The sequence below is a fragment of the Falco peregrinus genome, chromosome 7 (assembly GCF_023634155.1).
Source record: "Falco peregrinus isolate bFalPer1 chromosome 7, bFalPer1.pri, whole genome shotgun sequence".
Lineage (NCBI taxonomy): Eukaryota > Metazoa > Chordata > Aves > Falconiformes > Falconidae > Falco > Falco peregrinus.
This window is the reverse complement of record NC_073727.1, coordinates 56,872,518-56,891,924: the sequence shown is the minus strand read 5'-3', so window position 1 is coordinate 56,891,924 and position 19,407 is coordinate 56,872,518. Positions and strand designations below refer to the sequence as shown.

The window sequence follows — 19,407 nt, the reverse complement described above, 5'->3', positions numbered from 1 at the left end:
CTGGTTAGACATTGTTCTGGCATCAGGATTATCTAACATATGATAACAAGGCACTTGCCACACAATGCGCAGCTGCATTAGGTGGCTGTGCAAGCCTAGCCAGGTAAATAAGTAGTGTTCTTGTTCATTTCACTAGTCAACTATGTACTCAGGCTGGTATTTCGGTATGAAAACGTGAATCTGTTTCTAGCTCAAGATTCTGTTAAGCTCAGACCTTTCATGTTATACATTTGTTTCCTATTATGAATATTCTTTTATCAGAATTACTTCCCCTGGTGTAAGCTGTTTACAAACTTTACTGGACATCTAAATGTTATCACTCAAAGTGCATGCTGGAATCAAATTTAGTCAAATATTTCACTGAAAAATCACAGTATTACACAGTGGTTTGTCAAGAGCAGAAAAAACATAGTTATATTGGTATTAAGAGCATGCTCAATTTAAATAAGCAAAACCTACTTCATATCCTGCATGCACACTGCCTGTACAATGCATGCACACCACCACTAAAGCTTAAACCTTGAAATTCTACTCCTAATACTTGGTAAATAGAACCAAGATATCATCCAAAGTGGGGGCCACCCCTCCTCCCAGACAAGGTGCCCTCATTATAATAAATCATGATAATGGCAACTATGTAATTTCAAAAAAATCAAAGCTATCAATAAAAAAACCCACAAAAACCTATAAGAGCAGTGCTATTAGGAAGCTTTAGAGTAAATCCTGTCAAATTTACTGTTCTTTGGCTCATCAGTCATATTAGAAGTTTTGTTTTACCCTTACCCATACACAATTTATTGTAATTGCCTTTGTGAATCACATGAACCAGATAAACAGCATCAGTGACTCTACTAATTTAAAAATAGGAAATACCAAACAGAAGTAGCAGAAAGTGTGTTTAAAACCATCACAGGTGCCTCCTGAGTTAATGGGTAATTGACCCACAGAACTGCCTAAGGCTGGATATTGTGAACACTAGATCTCCACGTGGCTTAAAGGCAAGGATAAGTTGATGGAAAAGACTGAAACTTGAAGTCTTCAGTACACCTGTTCCAGAAAGTTCTTGGGCTGCACTTTGTTGCAGGCTGAGTGGATACTTACACAGTGGGTCTAGATAAAGAAGAATCCTATGTCCTTGCCTCTTTCAAGAGCATCTGCTTAGGGTACTTTCAAAGATTCTTGAAAAAAATCACTGTCTTCAATTGCTTTTATACAATCTTTGTAGCAATCCCATGATGGTGAATACTAAATGTCGCTCACCCAATTCTGTAAATGTGTGACCACTTCCCTCACTGACATCATAAGCAAGCACCACAAGAAAACAGGGAACAGCAATAATCCTAATTAATAATTGAAGGCTTCTGTTCTCAGAGACACACAAAACAAATTCATATCCAGATTCTGCAACAGGTCCATGCGGATGGACTCTCAGACCTTAACTGGATATCATAAAGTCCCAGAGGGCCAGGAGTATCCTGCAGCTTAGATGAAATAAGGGCCTACATCATTCAAGCCATTCAAGTCTTCTGATGAGAAGGTTTTAATATTATACTTCAGTTGCAAGAAAAGAAGCCATTTAATTATTTTTACAAATGCAACAAAAAAGTTACCAGTAAGAAAGCGCTTGACAACTGCCATGCCTCAACACTGCTTCATCATTACTTCGATTTCTTTAACCATACATTCCCACACCGGCACTTACACTGCTTCCCGAGCCTGCCACTCATCTCCTGCCTGGTGCACGCATTTCTGCTCTTTTGCAGCAGCTACCTTCAAGCCTGTATTCACTAACAACGATGATGCTCTGGGACCAGTACCAACAGCAAACCTGATAGAGGGTTCCTGAAGAAGGGTGTGTATGCCTGCTGGACTCCGCTTTCACAAACCAGTTAGGGTCTTCTATTAAAAGGCACAGACTTCCTGCCACCTATAAATCTCAACCCACTTTTAACTTCGAAGACTTTACAATCTTATTTTCCTCATTTATAGGCCCTTCAAGCCACAGACTTTTTCTTCCCACCCATTTTATAACTCGCCGCTTCAATAATGAGCATCGGTCAGCTCCAAGAGATGCTCCACAGGAACAAGCACTGACATACAAAAAACGTTACAAGTAGCATCACTGCAGTTACCGCCTGGAAAAGGCGGCACTGCTTAGGACTTGCTTCCTCAAGTCTCCTCCCAATCCAAGGGAAAACAAGTCAAGGCAGCACGTACAAAGCACTGCTTGCCGCACGGGGTGTGCTACCCCATCCTTAGCCTCACCCCTAGAAATCACCCACACTGTGTAGGGGCGCACAGCTCCATAAACCCGCCGCCGCGGCGCATGGCCGCCCCGGGCGTTAGGCAGCCGCCGCGGCCAGGCCCCGGGCGCACGGCCGCTCGCCTTGCCGCTGCCGGACCGACACCGCCCGCCGGGCAGGGCCAGGCAGGGCAGGGAGGGCAGGAGAAGGGAGGGCCCGCCCGGCTGCCGCGAAGGGCCCGGCCGGCCCCGCCACCCCAGCCCCCCGCCCGCCCTTGGCGAGGGCGCAGCGCCCCCCCCTCCCCGCGCTGCCCCCGCCCCACACGGCGCCCCGAGGCGGCGGGGAGCGGAGAGACCGCGGCGCCGCTGCGGCACGTACACGTACCTTCCCCCCTCGCAGGCTCCCCAACACCCAGCATCGCGGCGGCAGCGGCGAGGCAGCGCCCAGCGCCAGCGACGTCTGCCGAAACCGGGCGGAAGCAGCCGGCGCGGCCGCGGGAGGCGGAGGCGGCGGCGGCGGCTGGGCCGGGCCGCTCCTTCCGCTTGGGCCGCGCGGGGTGGGCTGAGGGCAGCCCCGCCCCGCCCCGCCCCGCCCCGCGAGGCCGGCGGCCGTGCGAGCCCCCTGAGGGAAGGGGCGGCAGGTCCGCGGCAGCCACCCTGGGCCTCGCTGCCCTGCCTGGCGGCGGGGCCCCTGGGGCGACAGGGCGGCCCTTCCCGCCGGAGCTGTGGCCAGTGGCTAGTGGGGCCGCCGCAGCCCCAGCCCCAGGCGAGGCGCCGAGCGAGCGCCGTCGCCAGTCGCCCGTTGCCTGTCGCCCGTTAGGGAGAGGCGAGAGTAGCAGAGTGCCCCCGAGACGCACGGCTTAGGGGTCTCCTGCAGGTTCTGTTAGTCACGCTTGGCCAAACCTCACAGTTTCTTTGGGAATTCTGGCAAAGGAAAAAAAAATAGCCTTGAAAGAGCAAAACAAGCCAGGGTGCTTAAAAAAGGCAGAGGAAGTGTTGGCAAAAGCACAGACTCGCCTACAACGTGTTTGAAGTTGCATCTAAATGAGGAAACTGGACCTGGGCACCTGGACACCAGGCATAACTGGAGCGGTAAAGCAGGCACCCCAAAGAAGTATTTTTCACATCAAATTCCAAAAGACATAAAATACAGCAGTAAATCCTTTCTGGACCCACCAGGATCCTGCCATGGGGTCTGTATGCCTGCTAAATAAGGTGTGAAAGTAGCTCAGGGAAGGTGAGGCTGTAACGAAAAAACTAAACCTCCTGCTTGTGGAAGAGGACCTTAGGGAGGTTTCCCTGCTGAAATGCTGCTTTTTGAAGAAAAGCACTGGAGGAGCTGTTCCCATTTGCAGTCATGGTAGAAGGTATAAGGAAAACAAATCTAATAGGAAATTGGCAAGATCAGACGGTGTTTATCCAGCAGTTGCAGAGGGATTTGGGGATGAAACAGACGGACTGCTGAGCATGCTGTGTAATCATGTGCTACAGATGGTGTTGGATGCTGGCGAGTGCTGCGTGTAGCCGAAACCTGAACTGCTCCAAGAGGAGCCCCTCAGGTTGATGCCTGTGTTGATCAAATCAGTGTGAATAATAACAGACACAAAAGCAAGTGGAATAGGAATAGATACAATGCACTGTAGAATCATCAGCATAATTTTTTTATGGATGGACATTGTGCCTCGGAAATCTGTGGGAATCTTTGGAGAAGCCAAGTGACCACGCTTGACCAAGGCAAGCCTGGGTAATGAACTTGGATTTCCAAGAGGCATTTGAGCAAAAGCTTTTGTCTAAGGTGCTTAGAAGGAGTGTTCTAAGGCGGTCATGAGACAAAGGTTACAACCTTCAAGTGGATGGCAACCTGGTGAAAAGATAGGAAACAAAAAGGTAGGAATCAATTACCATATTTTTAAATGGAGTGTCATAACAGGTAGGGCTGTACAGGAATTTGTATGAAGATCAGTAGTGTTCAACATAGTCATAAATAGTCTGGGAAAGGGGGCAGATAGTGGAGTAGTAAAATCTGTTGTTAATACTGAGTTGGTTCAGGTTAGTAAAAATAATTATCAGGTTGCAGAAGGACTTTTGAATTCCCACTGAGAGCAGTAAAATGATAGACACATGTTGACGCATGAGATAAAACTGAGTATTCAGACGGAATGAAAGGCTCTTAACAAATGATTGATGTTCATGAGCAAGACTTTGGAGTGACAACAGATGCTGTATGAAATCTCAGTACTTTGTGCTTCCAGAGGTCAAAATCAATTAAGATCTAGTAACCATTTGGAAATGGATGCCATGTTTCTCACTCTGTGTGATGGTCATGTGCTGGCTGCTTGGATGGGATCTGCAGATCTAGCAGTTTCCTCTCAGAAAGGGTACAGTAAATACTACAAAAGTTACTGAAAGGTGTGACAAAGTTATTCATAAGTCCGTGATTCTTCTACATAGAGAGCACTAAATATGATGGAAGTTGGAAGACAGGCTGATGGGAGAAGGAGGTTGGGGAGATAATGCCCAAAGCCTGTACAATGGTTTGCAAGACCAAGTTGAATGGACTTTGAGTTGAGTGATTCCTCATCGTAATTTCTAATGCAAAACCTGCAGAAAGCAAATTTGGCTAACAGACAGCAGTTTCAAAACAAAAACTATTTTAATGCAGTCTTAAACTTCATTAAAAATGTCATGGATTCCTAGAAGTTTACAGGGATTTACAAAAAGATAAGGCAGATTTATGGATGGGAAATCCATCAGTGGCTGAAACATGAAGATGCTGCTTAAAGGCTCAGAAAGCCCTGAGAGACACCAGTCTTCCGTAGGTTGTACCAGGGGAGGAGCCCAATGTGCTTGCCCTTTCCTTGGCACCTACTGTTGGATGCTGTCAAAGACAGAATGGACTGTTAGCATGATGTGATACAGGTTTCATGTTCCTATTTGCAGCTAACATTGCTTTTTTCTGCGATTGTCAAGTCCTGCAGGTAATTTATTATTCCACAACTCAGTTTATTGGATTTGTGTTTAAAATATCACAGGGCCATCAAGGTGCTAGAGGCACTGTTGATCAGAGTACACAGTTTTATTAAACTGTTTATAAAATCTGATTGTCAGCAGCAGGTAAGCTCATGGGTGAATATTAAAATAGCAACTATGTGTATTACATTTGATACGAACTGGAGTTGGCAAGTTCCTGTAGTGAAGTAACAAAAAATACTTTCTCTCCCTTTGTAGAAGAGTGAGGCAGTTTGCCCTGGTCTGTTCTGAATGGAAATTCGAAGGAATCAGTATTCCTCAGCTCTGTCCTGGATTTTACATATTAATTTCTGTTCTTGAAAAAATAATTTCAATGTTTTGACATTCAGGTTCCTCATTAAAGTTATGTTAATAACAACAGCCTAAATTGTAATTGTTAGGTGCAAATTCCAAGGTTGCTGGCATTGCTTCCTTCCCTGCAAGAGGATCAACTTTAGGCTTTTGCTCAACTATTTGTGATCTGATTGCTTGTCATGAGGGCAGATGACAGAAAGTGGGAGGAGGGGATTGATGAGGGCAGTATGATCATGCCAATATTCTGTTTATCAGTGGCTGTGTTGTAATTTAGCTGGGGTTATTTTCTTAAATTTATTCTAATAGTTGAGAAAATTGGTAGGTTTTGTCCTCACAGAAGTATAAATCATAGTTTTATATGTGGTTTGTTTATGGTTTTTAGAGGGAAAATTCTCAGTGACTTTTAATTTCTTGAGTGAGATAATAGAATTGCTAATTAGCATGAATTTCATAATGGTTTCCCTTGCGAAGGGAGTGCATGAACAACTCACTTGACATGAACTGCAGAGAGGTGGCTTAAAACATCTCACATGCGCTTTGTTTAAACAGGGTTCTGTAATGCATTTGCATTGCTCAAGACATTGCTCATATGCACCAATATTTTAGTAGTAATAATAATAATAGTTTAGTATAAGATAGCTATTTGTTGATTTGTTTTCTGTCTTGATATTTGTAATGGCTTTTTTTGGTAGGTGTGCTTTGTGAATTAGCAACTAACTTTATGGATTACAGACCTGTAGTTAATCTGGGTGTTTTAATGTAGTAAACAAATAATGAAAATAGAGGTTAATCAAACCAGTGTTTACACTAATATAGTGGCAGAATGTAAGTCAATAAAACAGAGGAAGCGGGTGTTTTGAGGGCAACATGTTTTGTTTAATAGCTCATCATCTGAGCTCATCACTTGTGCATACACTATGTGCTCCACTGTAATATTAGGCAGTCATTCCTTTCATCTCCATAACTGCTTTTTAGATACGTGTTTTCATCACTTATGTCCTCACATCAGGGGGAAAATCTCCATGACCCCTTAAAATCATCAGTAATCCTATTTCTGAATGTATTTTTTTAAGCTAAATTTCTATGTATGATGTAGATTTTGAATCTTGGCAGTGCTCAAAGATTTCTTCAAAGATTCATTATCATTCAATCTGGAGAATGTATTTTCAGAAGATCACAAATTGTTCCCAATTCTGTTTGTGTAATTTATAAGTTTAGTAGTAAGGTGGGACAGTGTTTATGAATACATACATAAGTATCAATGACACACCTAATGACATTAATTTCAGTAGGTTATCTGTAAATATGAAAACCAGTCATCTTTAATATTCACTGAATTATATAAATGCCTTTACCCCCAGCTTTTTGTTTCTTTTGTTCTCTGGTGCTTTGAACACAACGGAAAGGTGTTTCTAGTTTGTGTAGCTTCTCTTTGATGGACTCATAGAAATAAATGTAATAAATTAAAGGTGATAGAGGGAAAGATGATGTGGCAAGTGTAGCCTACAGTCCAGAGGAAAAAAAAAAGTTCAGTGATTCTTTTACAGTTAAAACATTAGTCTTCACATTGATAAAGCATAGTATTTTTGGAGACAGTTTACTAAAGGTAGTTACAATAACGATAAATAGGATCTGTCAGAGGACACTGGTAAAATTCTGTTTGAAGAAGTACATATGTCTGCAGTGTCACTAATACTTTAAAGTAATTTTTTAATCAACGGGAGAGAAAAAGGGGTTCTTTATATCTTTATGTCCAGCTTCCATGAGAATTTTGGTTGTTTGTTGTTTGTTTTTTTTTGAAATTATGTTTCCTATTCTGTGAACATACACTGTACTAGCTAAATGGAGACATTTGACCACACTGGGAAGGCAGACAATAGATTGCAGCATTTGGATCCTGAACAGATTTTCAGTATAACTATTCACTCCCTCAGAATTAAATATCTTAGCTCTCTATGTAACCAAGATCTTAAAATTAAGAGTTTAAGAATATACATGGCTTATATAAATATTTAGATTGCTCATGGAAGTAGTTTTCACAGTGAACAGCTCAGCTGTTGTGTGTGTGCATACTCATTTTGTCTGAAGAGAATTTTTCAGAAGTATGTAAAATAAATTCTTTGTATTTTTCATATTATGGTGGTTTTTTTTAATTACAGAGCAGTTGGAAATACATAGTGATATCCTAGAGACAGTGAAATGTTTCAAAAAGTAGTTGCATTGTCAGTTCCCAAAACAACTGAAAAAGAGATTGTTAATTAATAAATTTCTTCCAAGGACTAAGGTGGCTGTACAGGTAGTTATGTAAGAAAGGGAAACTTCAAGTAGGAAAAGGTTATTTTTCCACATCTCTATGGGAAAAAATGGACTTGACATAGTGTTGATTGGCTCATTGTACCCTTGTGTGTGGGCACATGCAGACTTTGTGGTATGCATTTGAGTATGTTCATGTCGTGAATGGCAGAAATAATATTTTAGTATTTATTCCTGTATTATAAGACTAAAACCGCTAACATAAGCATTTGAAAATGGAAGTTAATTGTAGGTTTTATATTTTTTATATATCATGTATATAGTATTGCTCTCATGTGATTCTTTTTCTAGGTGTATAAAGTTGGAGTACAGCAAACACAAAATGTTGAGTATGTGAATGGTTTCACATAAAGCAATGGTCCCAGAGCTGCTGTGCATGCATAGACTTTGCTTATGCAAACAGCCTCGTTGAAAACATTGAGCTTAAAGCAGCTCACATGCATAAAAATTTTGGTAGATCAGGGTGGAACACAGTAAGTACATTTAAGGGCCAGTTTAACTCAGGGATGGGAAAAATAAAGAGAATTTGTCATGAAAGCTTGGGGTAGTGTGTTATAAGGGCAGATCTTCTTGAGTGTTTTGCATGACTTCCCTGGTTAAGTTTTAACTGCTGCATAAACCAGGACTGGTGAGTGTCCTTCAGTGCTGGTCTACTGCTTGTCTAGACTGGGCAAGTGTTAACCTGCTTTGGCCCCCTGAACACTCTTGTGCACAATCCTGGGCACAGTTCAGGGTACGGGCTTGCACTGGAAGCCGTGCTCAATAGGCAGGGTGGACAAGACTGCGCCAAACGTGGTGTTCTGTACCTCACATGGTATTCTAAAGCTGCCCTAGCAGGCTTTGCACTGTCAACCATCTCAGACTCATGCTGCATACAACTTCGGTTTTGTGAAATGGAGAAATCACAGTGGAGGGCTGCAATACAGTCTCTGTATTTTTCAGGCACTTATATAAATGAGAAAACCCTACACAGTGGAACAGTTCTGCCTAATGGCCACAGTGGTACTACCTGGGTCCAAAAGGAGGCTTGGGCCAAATACTGAGAAGTGTAAATGTGGCCAGCTTGCAGCCCCTGGTGCTATTTCATTTAACTGCAGGGGCATGGCCTCTGACAAGGCCCAAGTATGAACATTTTATATAGCCAGGTACCAGGAAGGCCTTGAGAAACAGTGGTGTTGAAACAAACAAGCCTGGAATATTTTTGCTGGCAGCAAACAAGAGGCACAGTGGCATTCAAACAGGTTTGAAAAGTTAGTTGGTAGTATCTCCAAGCACCAAATAAATCTGCAGGAGATAGGTTCTTCTGGCCAGGGCCCTGGAGGCCATCTGCTGCATACTGGTTTAGTAATGTAAATAACACAATAATTGCTATGACCTATATATTTAAGGCTATTTTCATATTCAGTTTAAAATACTTAATCCAAGGAAAGCACAATTAATGTCCAATCAAAATATAAAATACCCTTTACATGTCAACATTTATATGATTACAAATCCTGTCAAGGAACAGATGGTAGTGTCTTTGTTAATCTTGCCCCACCGATGAGTGGAAATTAGTTTTCAGGCAGCAAAGACAGAAAAAAAGTGCATATATGTGGAAAGTAACATATGGAATTAGCTGGAACTGCGTAAATAGATGAAAAAAAGTTGCTAGTAAAACTTCCTGAGGAGACATTTGGTTCTTGAAAGTACCCACTAGTGTAAAATGTATTTGTAGTTAGCTGTTAATGCAGCTGTGTGTACTGGAACAACTCACACAGCAACTGCCTGCCTCATATTTAATAGCTGCAAACTGTAATATGAAATAAAACATTGAATTTCATGAAAGTAAATTCCATTTATAAGTACATTTGAGAGCTAGTCAAGTAATTATTTTTTTTCCTTTACCTTCCCCTGTTGCTATCTAAAACTGACCATGAAAACTGTAAGTTGTAAATCGCACCATGGTTTGTCCAAGAGTCTTCATCAGAGATTTTCTGGTGTTTCAGAGGGTGCAGGTTTCAGCTCAGGTATGGAATTTAGTCTGTTGTAAAAAGTCAGCTCTAGCACTAACCATTGCCTAAGCCCCATGGATCACTTTTCTGCTTAGAAAAATTATAAAAATGCAGAATATTTAATGTTATCCTTAACTGCTATTTACGATTACCTGTAAATTGTCTCCCACTAAGAAATCACAGACCCACTTCCAGAGACAGTGAAATCTAAACCAGTAGAAAGTGGTGGACTTTCCAAACACCTTTCTACACTTTTTCATTCTTGTTATTGATGTGACCAACTACTTTTCCCTTGAGGTCAATATGCAGCAAAGACCTGCTGTGATGATGTTTTGGTTTTAGTCCTTTAGCTGATCGTAAATGAAAATTCTTTCTGCTTGAGCCATTTTAAATATATGACATTGTTCTCTTTTTTTAGTTTAGCTACATTAAATCCCCTAAAAAACTATGTATGTCGTGTCTGTATCTTTGATAATAATGCAATATTCTTCATATTCTAAAACTATATTGCTGGTGAAATAAAATCTAATACTGTGATCACTGCCTTTAAATTTAGCAATATCTTATAATTTTCACTTAATGTACATCAGTATTACATGAAAGGAAGTTTTGACATTTTCAAATCCTTGTTCTCCCTTCCCTGCCACTGTTGTATCAGTACAGTACTTTATAGGGCAGAGTAGGTGACAGATTTTCTGTTTCCTTGTGTAATTTTGGAAAGAGCTGTAGTTCTAAAGCATTAGTCAAGTTTAGACATCAAAAGGAAGAAAGGTCAGCCTGTCTGCTCCTGAATCTTGCACAAATGGTGAATAGAGTACATGTACAAATGTAGGTAGGTAGATATAATTCTACTCTTGAAGTAACGCAGGGGACAGACAAAATAAAATGTTTATTTTTCAGCTTTTTTGTTTGCACTTTTAAACTACACCTACAGATTCAGACTCACAGGATGGATGATGTTAGAAGGGACCCCGGAAGATCATCTAGACCAACCCCCATTTTCAAAGTAGGGTCAGCTGAAACAGGGTCCTTGGGGATTTGTGACCATTTGGGTTTTGAATCTCTCTGAGAATGGAAACTCCACAAGTTTTCTGGGCAACCTTTCCCAGTGCTTGACCAGTCTCACAGTAAATAAGTTTTTTGTTTTGGTTTTTTTTGTGTGGTTTGTTTTTTTTTTTTAAATTTAATTTCCTGTATTTCTGTTTGTGCCCATTTCTGCTTATCGTGTCACTGGGCACCACTGGGAAGAATCTGGTTTCATCTTTACTCCCCCACATGAGATAGTTGCACCTGTTGATAAGATTCTCCTGAGATTTCTCTTCTCCAGGCTGAACAGTCCTGGCTCGCTCAGCCTTACCTTGTAGGTCAGATGTTTCTATCCCTCGGCCTTCTTTGTAGCCCTTTGCTAAACTTGCAGACGTCCATGTCTCTGTTGCACTGAGGAGCCCATCACTAAACAAAGAACTCCAGATGTGGCCTCACCACTGCTGAGTAGAAGAGAAGTATCACCTTTCTCAACCTGCTGGCGATGCTTTTCCTAACACAGTCCCAGGATACTGTTGGCTTTCCTTGCTTCAAGGGTGCATTGCTGGCTTACAGCCAACTTGTCCACCAGGATACCTAGGTCCTTCCCTGCAAAGCTGCTTTCCAGCTAGCTGGTCCCCAGCCTGCATGGATGTGTGGGATTGTTCCTTTGCCAGGTGCAGGATTTCATGCTTGCATTTGTGGGACTGCATGAGGTTTCTCTACGCCCAACTCTGCAACCTCCCAAGTTCCTCTGAATGGCAGCACCTCCACCCCAGTCATCCCAGTTTTTCTGAGGGTGCAGTATGCCCTTTCATCCAGGTCATAAATGCAGAGGTTAAACTGTATTGGTCCCAGTATTGACCCCTGGGAGCACTGTTAGTGAGTGGCCTTCAACTGAACTTCATGCCACTGATCACAGAGGTTTGAACCCAGCAGTTCAGCTAGCTTGCAGTCCACTTTGCTGCCTATTTATGTAGTCTGTACTTCTTCAACTTGTCTGTGAGGGTGTTATGGGAGACAGTGTCAAATGCTTTACAGAAGTCCTCTTCACAAGGGAGCCTGTAGCAGATTCCTGCTGTGATGTCTCCCGTGTTGATCTCCCCTCTGATCCCTGTCTGCGATCTCTGATCTGACTCTACCCCTTATAAAGCAAAGCTCCTTGCATTTGAGCCTCTCTTTTGCAGAGATCATGAGGTTGTCCTCCTTAGCTTCCCAGGCTGTTCTTCAGGAAGAAGCTTGTCTACTGGCTAATTCTGTCTCTTGGTTGTTGTGGTGGGTTGATCCTGGCTGGATGCCAGGTGTACAGCAAGGCTGCTCTGTCCTTCCCCTCCTCAGCTGGGCAGGGGAGAGAAAATATAATGAAAGGCTCGTGGGCTGAGATACCAACAGGGAGCTACTGCTCAGCAGTTACGGTCACAGGCAAAACAGACTCAAGTTGGGAAAATTAATTTCATTTTTTATCAATCAAATCAGAGCAGAATAGTGAGAAAATAAAAACTAAACAGTAAATACCTTCCCCCCACCCTCCCTTCTTCCTAGGCTTAACCTCACTCCTGATGTCTCTACCTCCTCCCCCAAGCCAGCGGCACAGCAGGATGGGGAACAGGGGCTTCGGTCAGTCCATCACACATTGTCTCTGCCACTCCTTCCCCTCAGAGGAAGGGTCCTCACACTCTGCCCCTGCTCCAGTGTGGGGTCCCTCCCATGGGAGACAGTCCTCCATGAACTTCTCCAATGTGAGTCCTTCCCATGGGCTTCAGTTCTTCACAAACTGCTCCAGCATGGGTCCCCTCCATGAGGTGACAAGTACTTCCAGCAAACGTGGTCCAGCTGGACTCTTGTCTCCATGGGTCCACAAGCCCTGCCAGGAGCCTGCTCCAGCACAGGCAGTTTCCCAATATGCAGTGCATCAGATTTCCTTACATTTTGTGTGAAAGTACCTAGAATGACTCATCCATTTTTCCTGAATAAATTCTTCTACCTTTTCCTTGTAGCTGTGTTTCTGACTCCACAGGACATCCTTTTCTCCTGTACAGAAGATTCTACAGAATGTACAGCTCATTCTAGCTTATTTATATTTTCTGTCAGTTAACAATAGTGGGAAAGCTTTTCCTTTATGTGTCCCTCCAGAATGCTGCCTGGGCACAGGCTTTTCAGAGAGTCTCCATCTTTCTTTCTGTAACATTACTCCACCTTTTTTTTCCTGAAAAGCTTCTAAAATATGGTGGACTCCTTCTGGCCATACACAGGTGACAGACACATCTCTCCAGTTTCTGCTGGTTTTATCATTTGGGTCCAAGGCAGGTGCATTTACAACTTAATTTGGGGAAAGGGAGTGGAGGAGGCCAGGGGTTATGATCTTTGTTTGTTGCACTGGGATACTTACCTATTTAAAAATATAAAAAATACAGCAATGATACAAATGTTAGCGTATGGCTTGCTGGCACATGGCTGTTGACAAACTTCTGTTAAGTTACAAGGTATATTGAGGTAATAAAACCAGACAATTCCATTTCAGTGATACTCTGTAATGTTACACAGTTATTTTCCATTATAATCTTTGGGAACCTGTTGAGGTTTACATTTCAAGTATATGCTGTTTTCAAGACAATGATTTTCTGAAGTAGCACAAGGTTGGGGTTAGGCTGTTACCACAGCTGCTGAGCTCTCAGCTTTTTTGTTGCTGTGGCAGTTATGCCAAATAGAATGCTATTTGCAAAGTCATCGGAAACTGGATTCAGCTGCCTAAACCTAAGCATCTAGTGCTATTTCAAATGTTCTTGTGCATCTATAACATTTGCTGGGGTCTGGCACAGATGACACCTATCAGGCATTTTCTGGTCTGGCAGCTGTTGTCCAAACACCTCAGGACACAGCGACATAAACTAGGACATCTTGGCTAGCACTTTCACATATGTTTATACAACTGAATCCTATCCCAGCAGTCAACCATTAAGTGAATTCCAGTGAACAGCACTGTGTTATCAATTGGAATTAAAAAAGCCTCTAGCATTAACAACTTTTCCAAACTGGCCAGTAAATTCACCAAGTTAATTGGCTGAAGGAGGGCAGAAGACACAATATGTGTGCGCCTTCTCATCCCACTGACACCTGTATATGCACAATGTGATTGCATATACACTGGGTTGGGATCTTTGGCAAGACTATAAGAAGGTCTTTAATAAAATTATTTAAGACATAGGCCAGAAATAAAAGACTCCAAAATTAATTAATAAAACAATTCCATTTACAAGCTGTGAAGGACACGCATTAGACTGCTTTAGACAAGAAGAAGCATTTTCTTACATATGTATTTTTAAAAGTTCTTAATAGCCCGTATTACAAAAGTAACATTCTTGCACTGAGTTTGAAAATGTTAACTAGCCTCAACATAAATGTACATTAAAGCTCCTCTTGTTACACCTGAAGTGGAGCTAGAGGCATTATACTAATGTAAGCGCCGAACTTTCTCTGCTAATTCCTAGGCAGGAACCCTGTAATCATCTGGGAGGATGTTTTGACAGTCCATTTCATTGCTGAAAGCTGTGCTGAAAGGAATTTCCTGCCTTAGATTTCAGAGGTCTATTGGAATTGCTTGTCTTACTGGGTAGACTGACTCTTCAGCAGAGAAGAGGGAGGTGGCTACCGTAGGGCAATGTCACTGCACTCTGCAAACTAGCCAGCTTCAGCAAGGTCTTTTACAGTCACATACCAACATACTCTTCATGCCAGTCCCTCTGGTGCTTTCTCCTAGTCTCTCCTCATCCAGGACACACTCTTGCTTTTTCTCTTCTCTCTCTTCCTTGGCTGCCCAATCTCTTAACAGAACAGCCACAGCTGCACCTTATCTACATCAGCCAACCCACCGCCCCTGAAGCCAGCCCACAGTTGTATATTACCAATGCTAATTAACCCAGCTTCATTCCTCTACAATTCCCCCCCCCTTTTTTTTTAACATTTCATACCTTATATTTTTAACAATCATTACAACTTTTTTTTTTTTTACAAATAAGTTTTTCATACAGTCCTCTATAATTCCTTTATATTTCCCCCCTTTTTAACATTTCATACCTTAGGTATTTAACAATCATCACAACCTTTTTACAAATAAACTTTTCATACAGTCCGGACAACTTGTCCCTGAATTCCTTCTTCACTTTTATCTTGGGCTTTTCAGCTTCTGCAGGTTGATCACCTTTCTTCTTATCTGCTTTCTTAGCATCTGGGATTTTGATTTCTTCAGAGGGGGGTTCTGATGAACTTGTCGTGCCTTGTCCTTTCACCTCTTGGGTCACACTAGACAGTAACCTGAGTGAGCTTTCAGCAGCAGCAGATCTAGAATACAACGCTAACACATCATTCTGTGTCCTGAAAAACTTCTTAACAGCCTTGTGGTCGCCCATTTCTTCTACAAGTGGAGACACCTTCAACGAGCACATAAACGCCAGCAAGAATACCACCAGGCCGAGCAGCAGCAGCAACGGCAGGAGCCGCCCGCGGCACCGCGCTGCTCCCGCGCCTTCCGCCAGCACAGCCATCACCGCTGTCTGGCCGGACACGCTCTGGACCCGCCACCGCTGTGGGCTGCTGCCACATCTGGCTGTGTACTCCGCTGCTATTGCCGATTACCCTCAGCCTCTTAACTCGATGGCAGTCAGCCTTCCTTCTCTTTGATCCCAACGGCTCACCTTTACTGGTATCTGATCCAGGTCCCCAGGCTCTCCCGCCTATCTCAACGTGATCTAGATCACAGACTATCCCCGCCTGTCTCTGCTACACTGGGCACCGCTGTCACTGTTGAAAACTTCAAATGTCCCCCGGCACAGCCATTATTGCTGTCACCGCTCATTACACTCAGTCTCATCATCTGAAGGGCCTCACACAGAGCACCAATTGTCACAGCACTCTCCAGACTAGCCAGCTGCAACAAGATCTTTTACCATCACATACCAACATACCCTTCACACCAGTCCCTCTGCTGCCTTCTCCTCATCCAGGACATGCGCATTCTCTCTCTCTCTCTCTCTCTCTCTCTCACCCTTCTCTCTGCTTCTTCCTCCTCTCTCTTCTTTGGCTGCTCTCTCTTCCTTGGCTGCCCAACCACTTACAGAACCTGCCACAGCTGCACCATATCTACATCAGCCAACCCACCGCCCCTGAAGCCAGCCCACAGTTGTATATTATCAATGCTAATTAACCCAGCTTCATTCCTCTACAGAGCAAGGCTTGCTTAGTGAAACCTGGCCTCACTGCGGCTTCCAAGAAAAGCAATGGAAATTGGTCATTTTCTTCAGACTCAGAAGACAGCAGCTTGAGATCCCGTAGCCTTGCTCTGCATTTTTCAATCTTACTCCTCCCCTTCCTTTGTATTTCTCTTGTGCCATCTGTGTAATTTAAACAGAACAAGTGTGTTCAAGAATTTGCTATCAGCTTTTTCTAGGTCATATTTCTGAAGACCTCACAAGCATCATGCTTTCATTTGCCAAAAAATTAACACAAGATAAAATAAAATTCCAGTATATGGCTGAAACAAGTCCAGTCAGTACAATGTGTAACTAATCAGACTTTCAGCTTCTGCCCTTTACTAAAGGTGTTTCCTTTGTAACAACCAATTTTTTATTGAGTATCTCATGCCATTCTTTCAATTACCAAATTCTCCACTACCCTTAACTTCTTCCTTTCTCAAATAAAATAGAAAAAAAATATGTATGTTTTGCTAAAACAGACTGGGTTTAATATTAGAATTATTTTTTCATAGGGCTTCATGTTAATTAAGCTTGCAGTAGCTCTTATTTATTTCAAATCTTTCATTGCTGAAAAATGGCAAAGAAAATCAGAAGTTACATAAATGAACACTTTTTGGACTGCTGAAATTCAAATTCAACTAAATAGAAACATTTAGAACTTTTTTTACTCCTTGAAACTGAGATCATGAGCAGACAACCAAACTTCCACTGGCTAAATCTAGCTACAGATTTATTTTAAGCACATAACCCTATTACTGATGAATCTTTTATATGTTTATCTTTACAATATCCCTGTGAATGTAGGAATTACTCGTCTCTACTTAGAAAACAAGGTCATTGATTGCATTAGGTATTGAAACAACCATAAAATCTAGACTGGCTAGAAATCCCAGATCTTTGTATACAGCTAGCTTCCTGCATGAGTTTTCAAAGATGTATTTGAATTATTTGTGAAAAATAAAAATTCTGAAATATTCCCAGATATAGAACAAAGTCTCTGAATTCATGTTATCATGAGTTAGTTCTTCCATCCAAAGCAGTACAATGCTGTGAAACAATTATTCTGGCACTAAAGGGAATTTCTCAGAACCAAGTTTTCACTGGTTTACGGGGGTATATTATTGTGAATCTCTGAAGGAAAGTGTCTCTTCCCAAGCTACAGTGTTCTCTGGGTACTCAAGCTGAGTCTTGCATGGCTATAACTGATCTCTTTCTGATTTCTTTTCCCATCTGTACTTGTCTGGCAGATGATGAACCCTAGGAACTTAGCCAGTGTCAATCTCTTATTTGTTCAGTTAATCCCTGTGCTGCCAGATATCAGCCACAGGAGCAAATGGGTATGATTTATACAGATTTTTTTTATAGCTTGCATGTACCAAGTTTTAGCAAGTTTTGAATCTGCACTGCAAGCCTCTGGTTGCTTATGCTAAAAACCTCACTTTGGATGCTGAGAACAGAGATTAGAAAATAAGGCATTTCAGATGGTTCAGGGGAGTCTTCTGCTTCAGAGGTTGCGTTTTCTTTTACTTCCTTTTGGAAAAAAATTAATTAAGCTTTAACATTCTGGATAAATTTTTTAAGTGTAGACTATGTTTATATTATTTGCCTCATAGTATTTGTATGAAGTGGCTGCCACCTGCATTTAATTTATCTCATGACATGTCTGCCTTGATATAAAATTCTTCAGAACACAGAAGAAATTACTATTTTCTGCTTGGACTTTCCTGGCTAGCTCCAGTTTGATTGTTGTGGGCCTCTTAGAGCCTAAACAGATAGCGTACACACAGCATACGGGTTTTTAACTAATTGCTAATGTTCCTAGAGCACTTTGAAGAGAAAAAGGAAAGTACATGTGTTAATTATTATTAAGAACCTAGCTTTGAACATCATGTTCTGATATGAAAAATGTTTAGTGAGTCCTCACCAAATCTCAGCATTATAAATGTATTTCATTAAGAGATCATTAAGACATTAAAAGACATCATTATTAATCTATACATGATCTAAGCTTGGCAAACCTCTGTAATCCAGACTCATTATATTAGCGTGAGTGCCTTTCCAGCCAAAAAAGTGCTGAGATTTTGCATGGTAGCATTTCCATTTATCAACGATATTACAGATGAAATAAAACCTCTGATTTTTGGAAAATCTCCCTTTCTAGTCCTATTACTTTTTCCTGGGCTTGATATAGTGCAGTTGTTGTTTCTGGCATTAATGCCTTTTAGGTTCAGCATTGCACACATTATTTGAATTGAGTACTCTTATACATGAAGTGCAAAAGATCTTCAGCAGGCTCTATCCAGGGGTTCCTTGGATATGCATCAGTGGATTTTGTGGAGGAAAAATTCTTCCGGTAAATAAGAGTTATACATGTTCTTTGATAATGTGTTCTAGAGAAACTGTTAATTTTTCTAAATTACTAATTGTGATGTGTAGCACAATAAATAGACTGTTGAAAATCATGGTGTTTTTGTTCAAAGTACATAAAATGAAAAAAAGATTAAGTGATGAACTTCCAAAATGAAATATTCTCAAAGAAATCTGCTAAGAAAAATCCCCAAACCCCAGTAGGCTGCCTTTTCAGTTCTCCTGCTAGCTTTTATCTGTCATTTATAAGTGCACAGTCATTTCTTAATTAGAGCTTTTCTGCTTTGAAAACACTGTGGCCAGCCACTGATATGTGAAGAAGAAACCCAGTTTTCTTACTGTGATTAAGTACTCTGAAACACATTAAGTAAAATAAAATATTTTCTTCAAATGTGAAAACAGTCTTGCAAAATGTGATGCTTCCAAACGTGACCATGCATTTTCTGGGATAATTTGATGTACGATAAGCAAGTGTTAAGAAATTTTTAAAAATACATTATATCAGTCTAAGAAAAAGAAGCGCCAATATAATATAGGTAGCAAGATGCACAAAACCCCTTTTGCATGTAGTTGCACTATATCATAATCACAAAACCACAGAATCACAGAATGGCCAGTGTTGGAAGGGACCTCTGAAGATCACCTAGTCCAACCCCCTGCTAAAGCAGAGTCACCAACAGCAGGTTGCACAGAATCGTGTCCAGGCGCGTTTTGAATGTCTCCAGGGAAGGAGACTCCACAGCCTCTCTGGGCAGCCTGTCCCAGAGCTCTGTCACCCTACCAAGGTAAAGAAGTTCCTCCTCACATTCAGGTGGAGCTGCCTGTGCTGCAATCTGTGCCCGTTGCCCCTTGTCCTGCTGCTGGGCACCACTGAAAAGAGCCTGACCCCGTCCTC

General features: G+C 41.9%; 1 protein-coding gene across 4 annotated transcripts in view; it reads right to left on the bottom strand.

Annotated features, from left to right (window-relative positions):
• Positions 1 to 2,772, bottom strand: part of LDAH (lipid droplet associated hydrolase) — a 124,434-nt gene extending 121,662 nt beyond the window's left edge. For 2 of the 4 annotated variants that reach the window (XM_055810187.1, XM_055810191.1), the window contains exon 1: positions 2,628 to 2,771. In XM_055810187.1, coding sequence (XP_055666162.1) covers positions 2,628 to 2,661 — 34 coding nt within the window. In that variant the 5' untranslated portion in view covers positions 2,662 to 2,771. Of the gene's footprint in view, positions 1 to 2,627 lie in introns of all 4 variants that reach the window. The other 2 variants (XM_055810188.1, XM_055810189.1) reach the window with 2 other exon arrangements.
• Between the last annotated feature and the right edge of the window lie 16,635 nt (positions 2,773 to 19,407).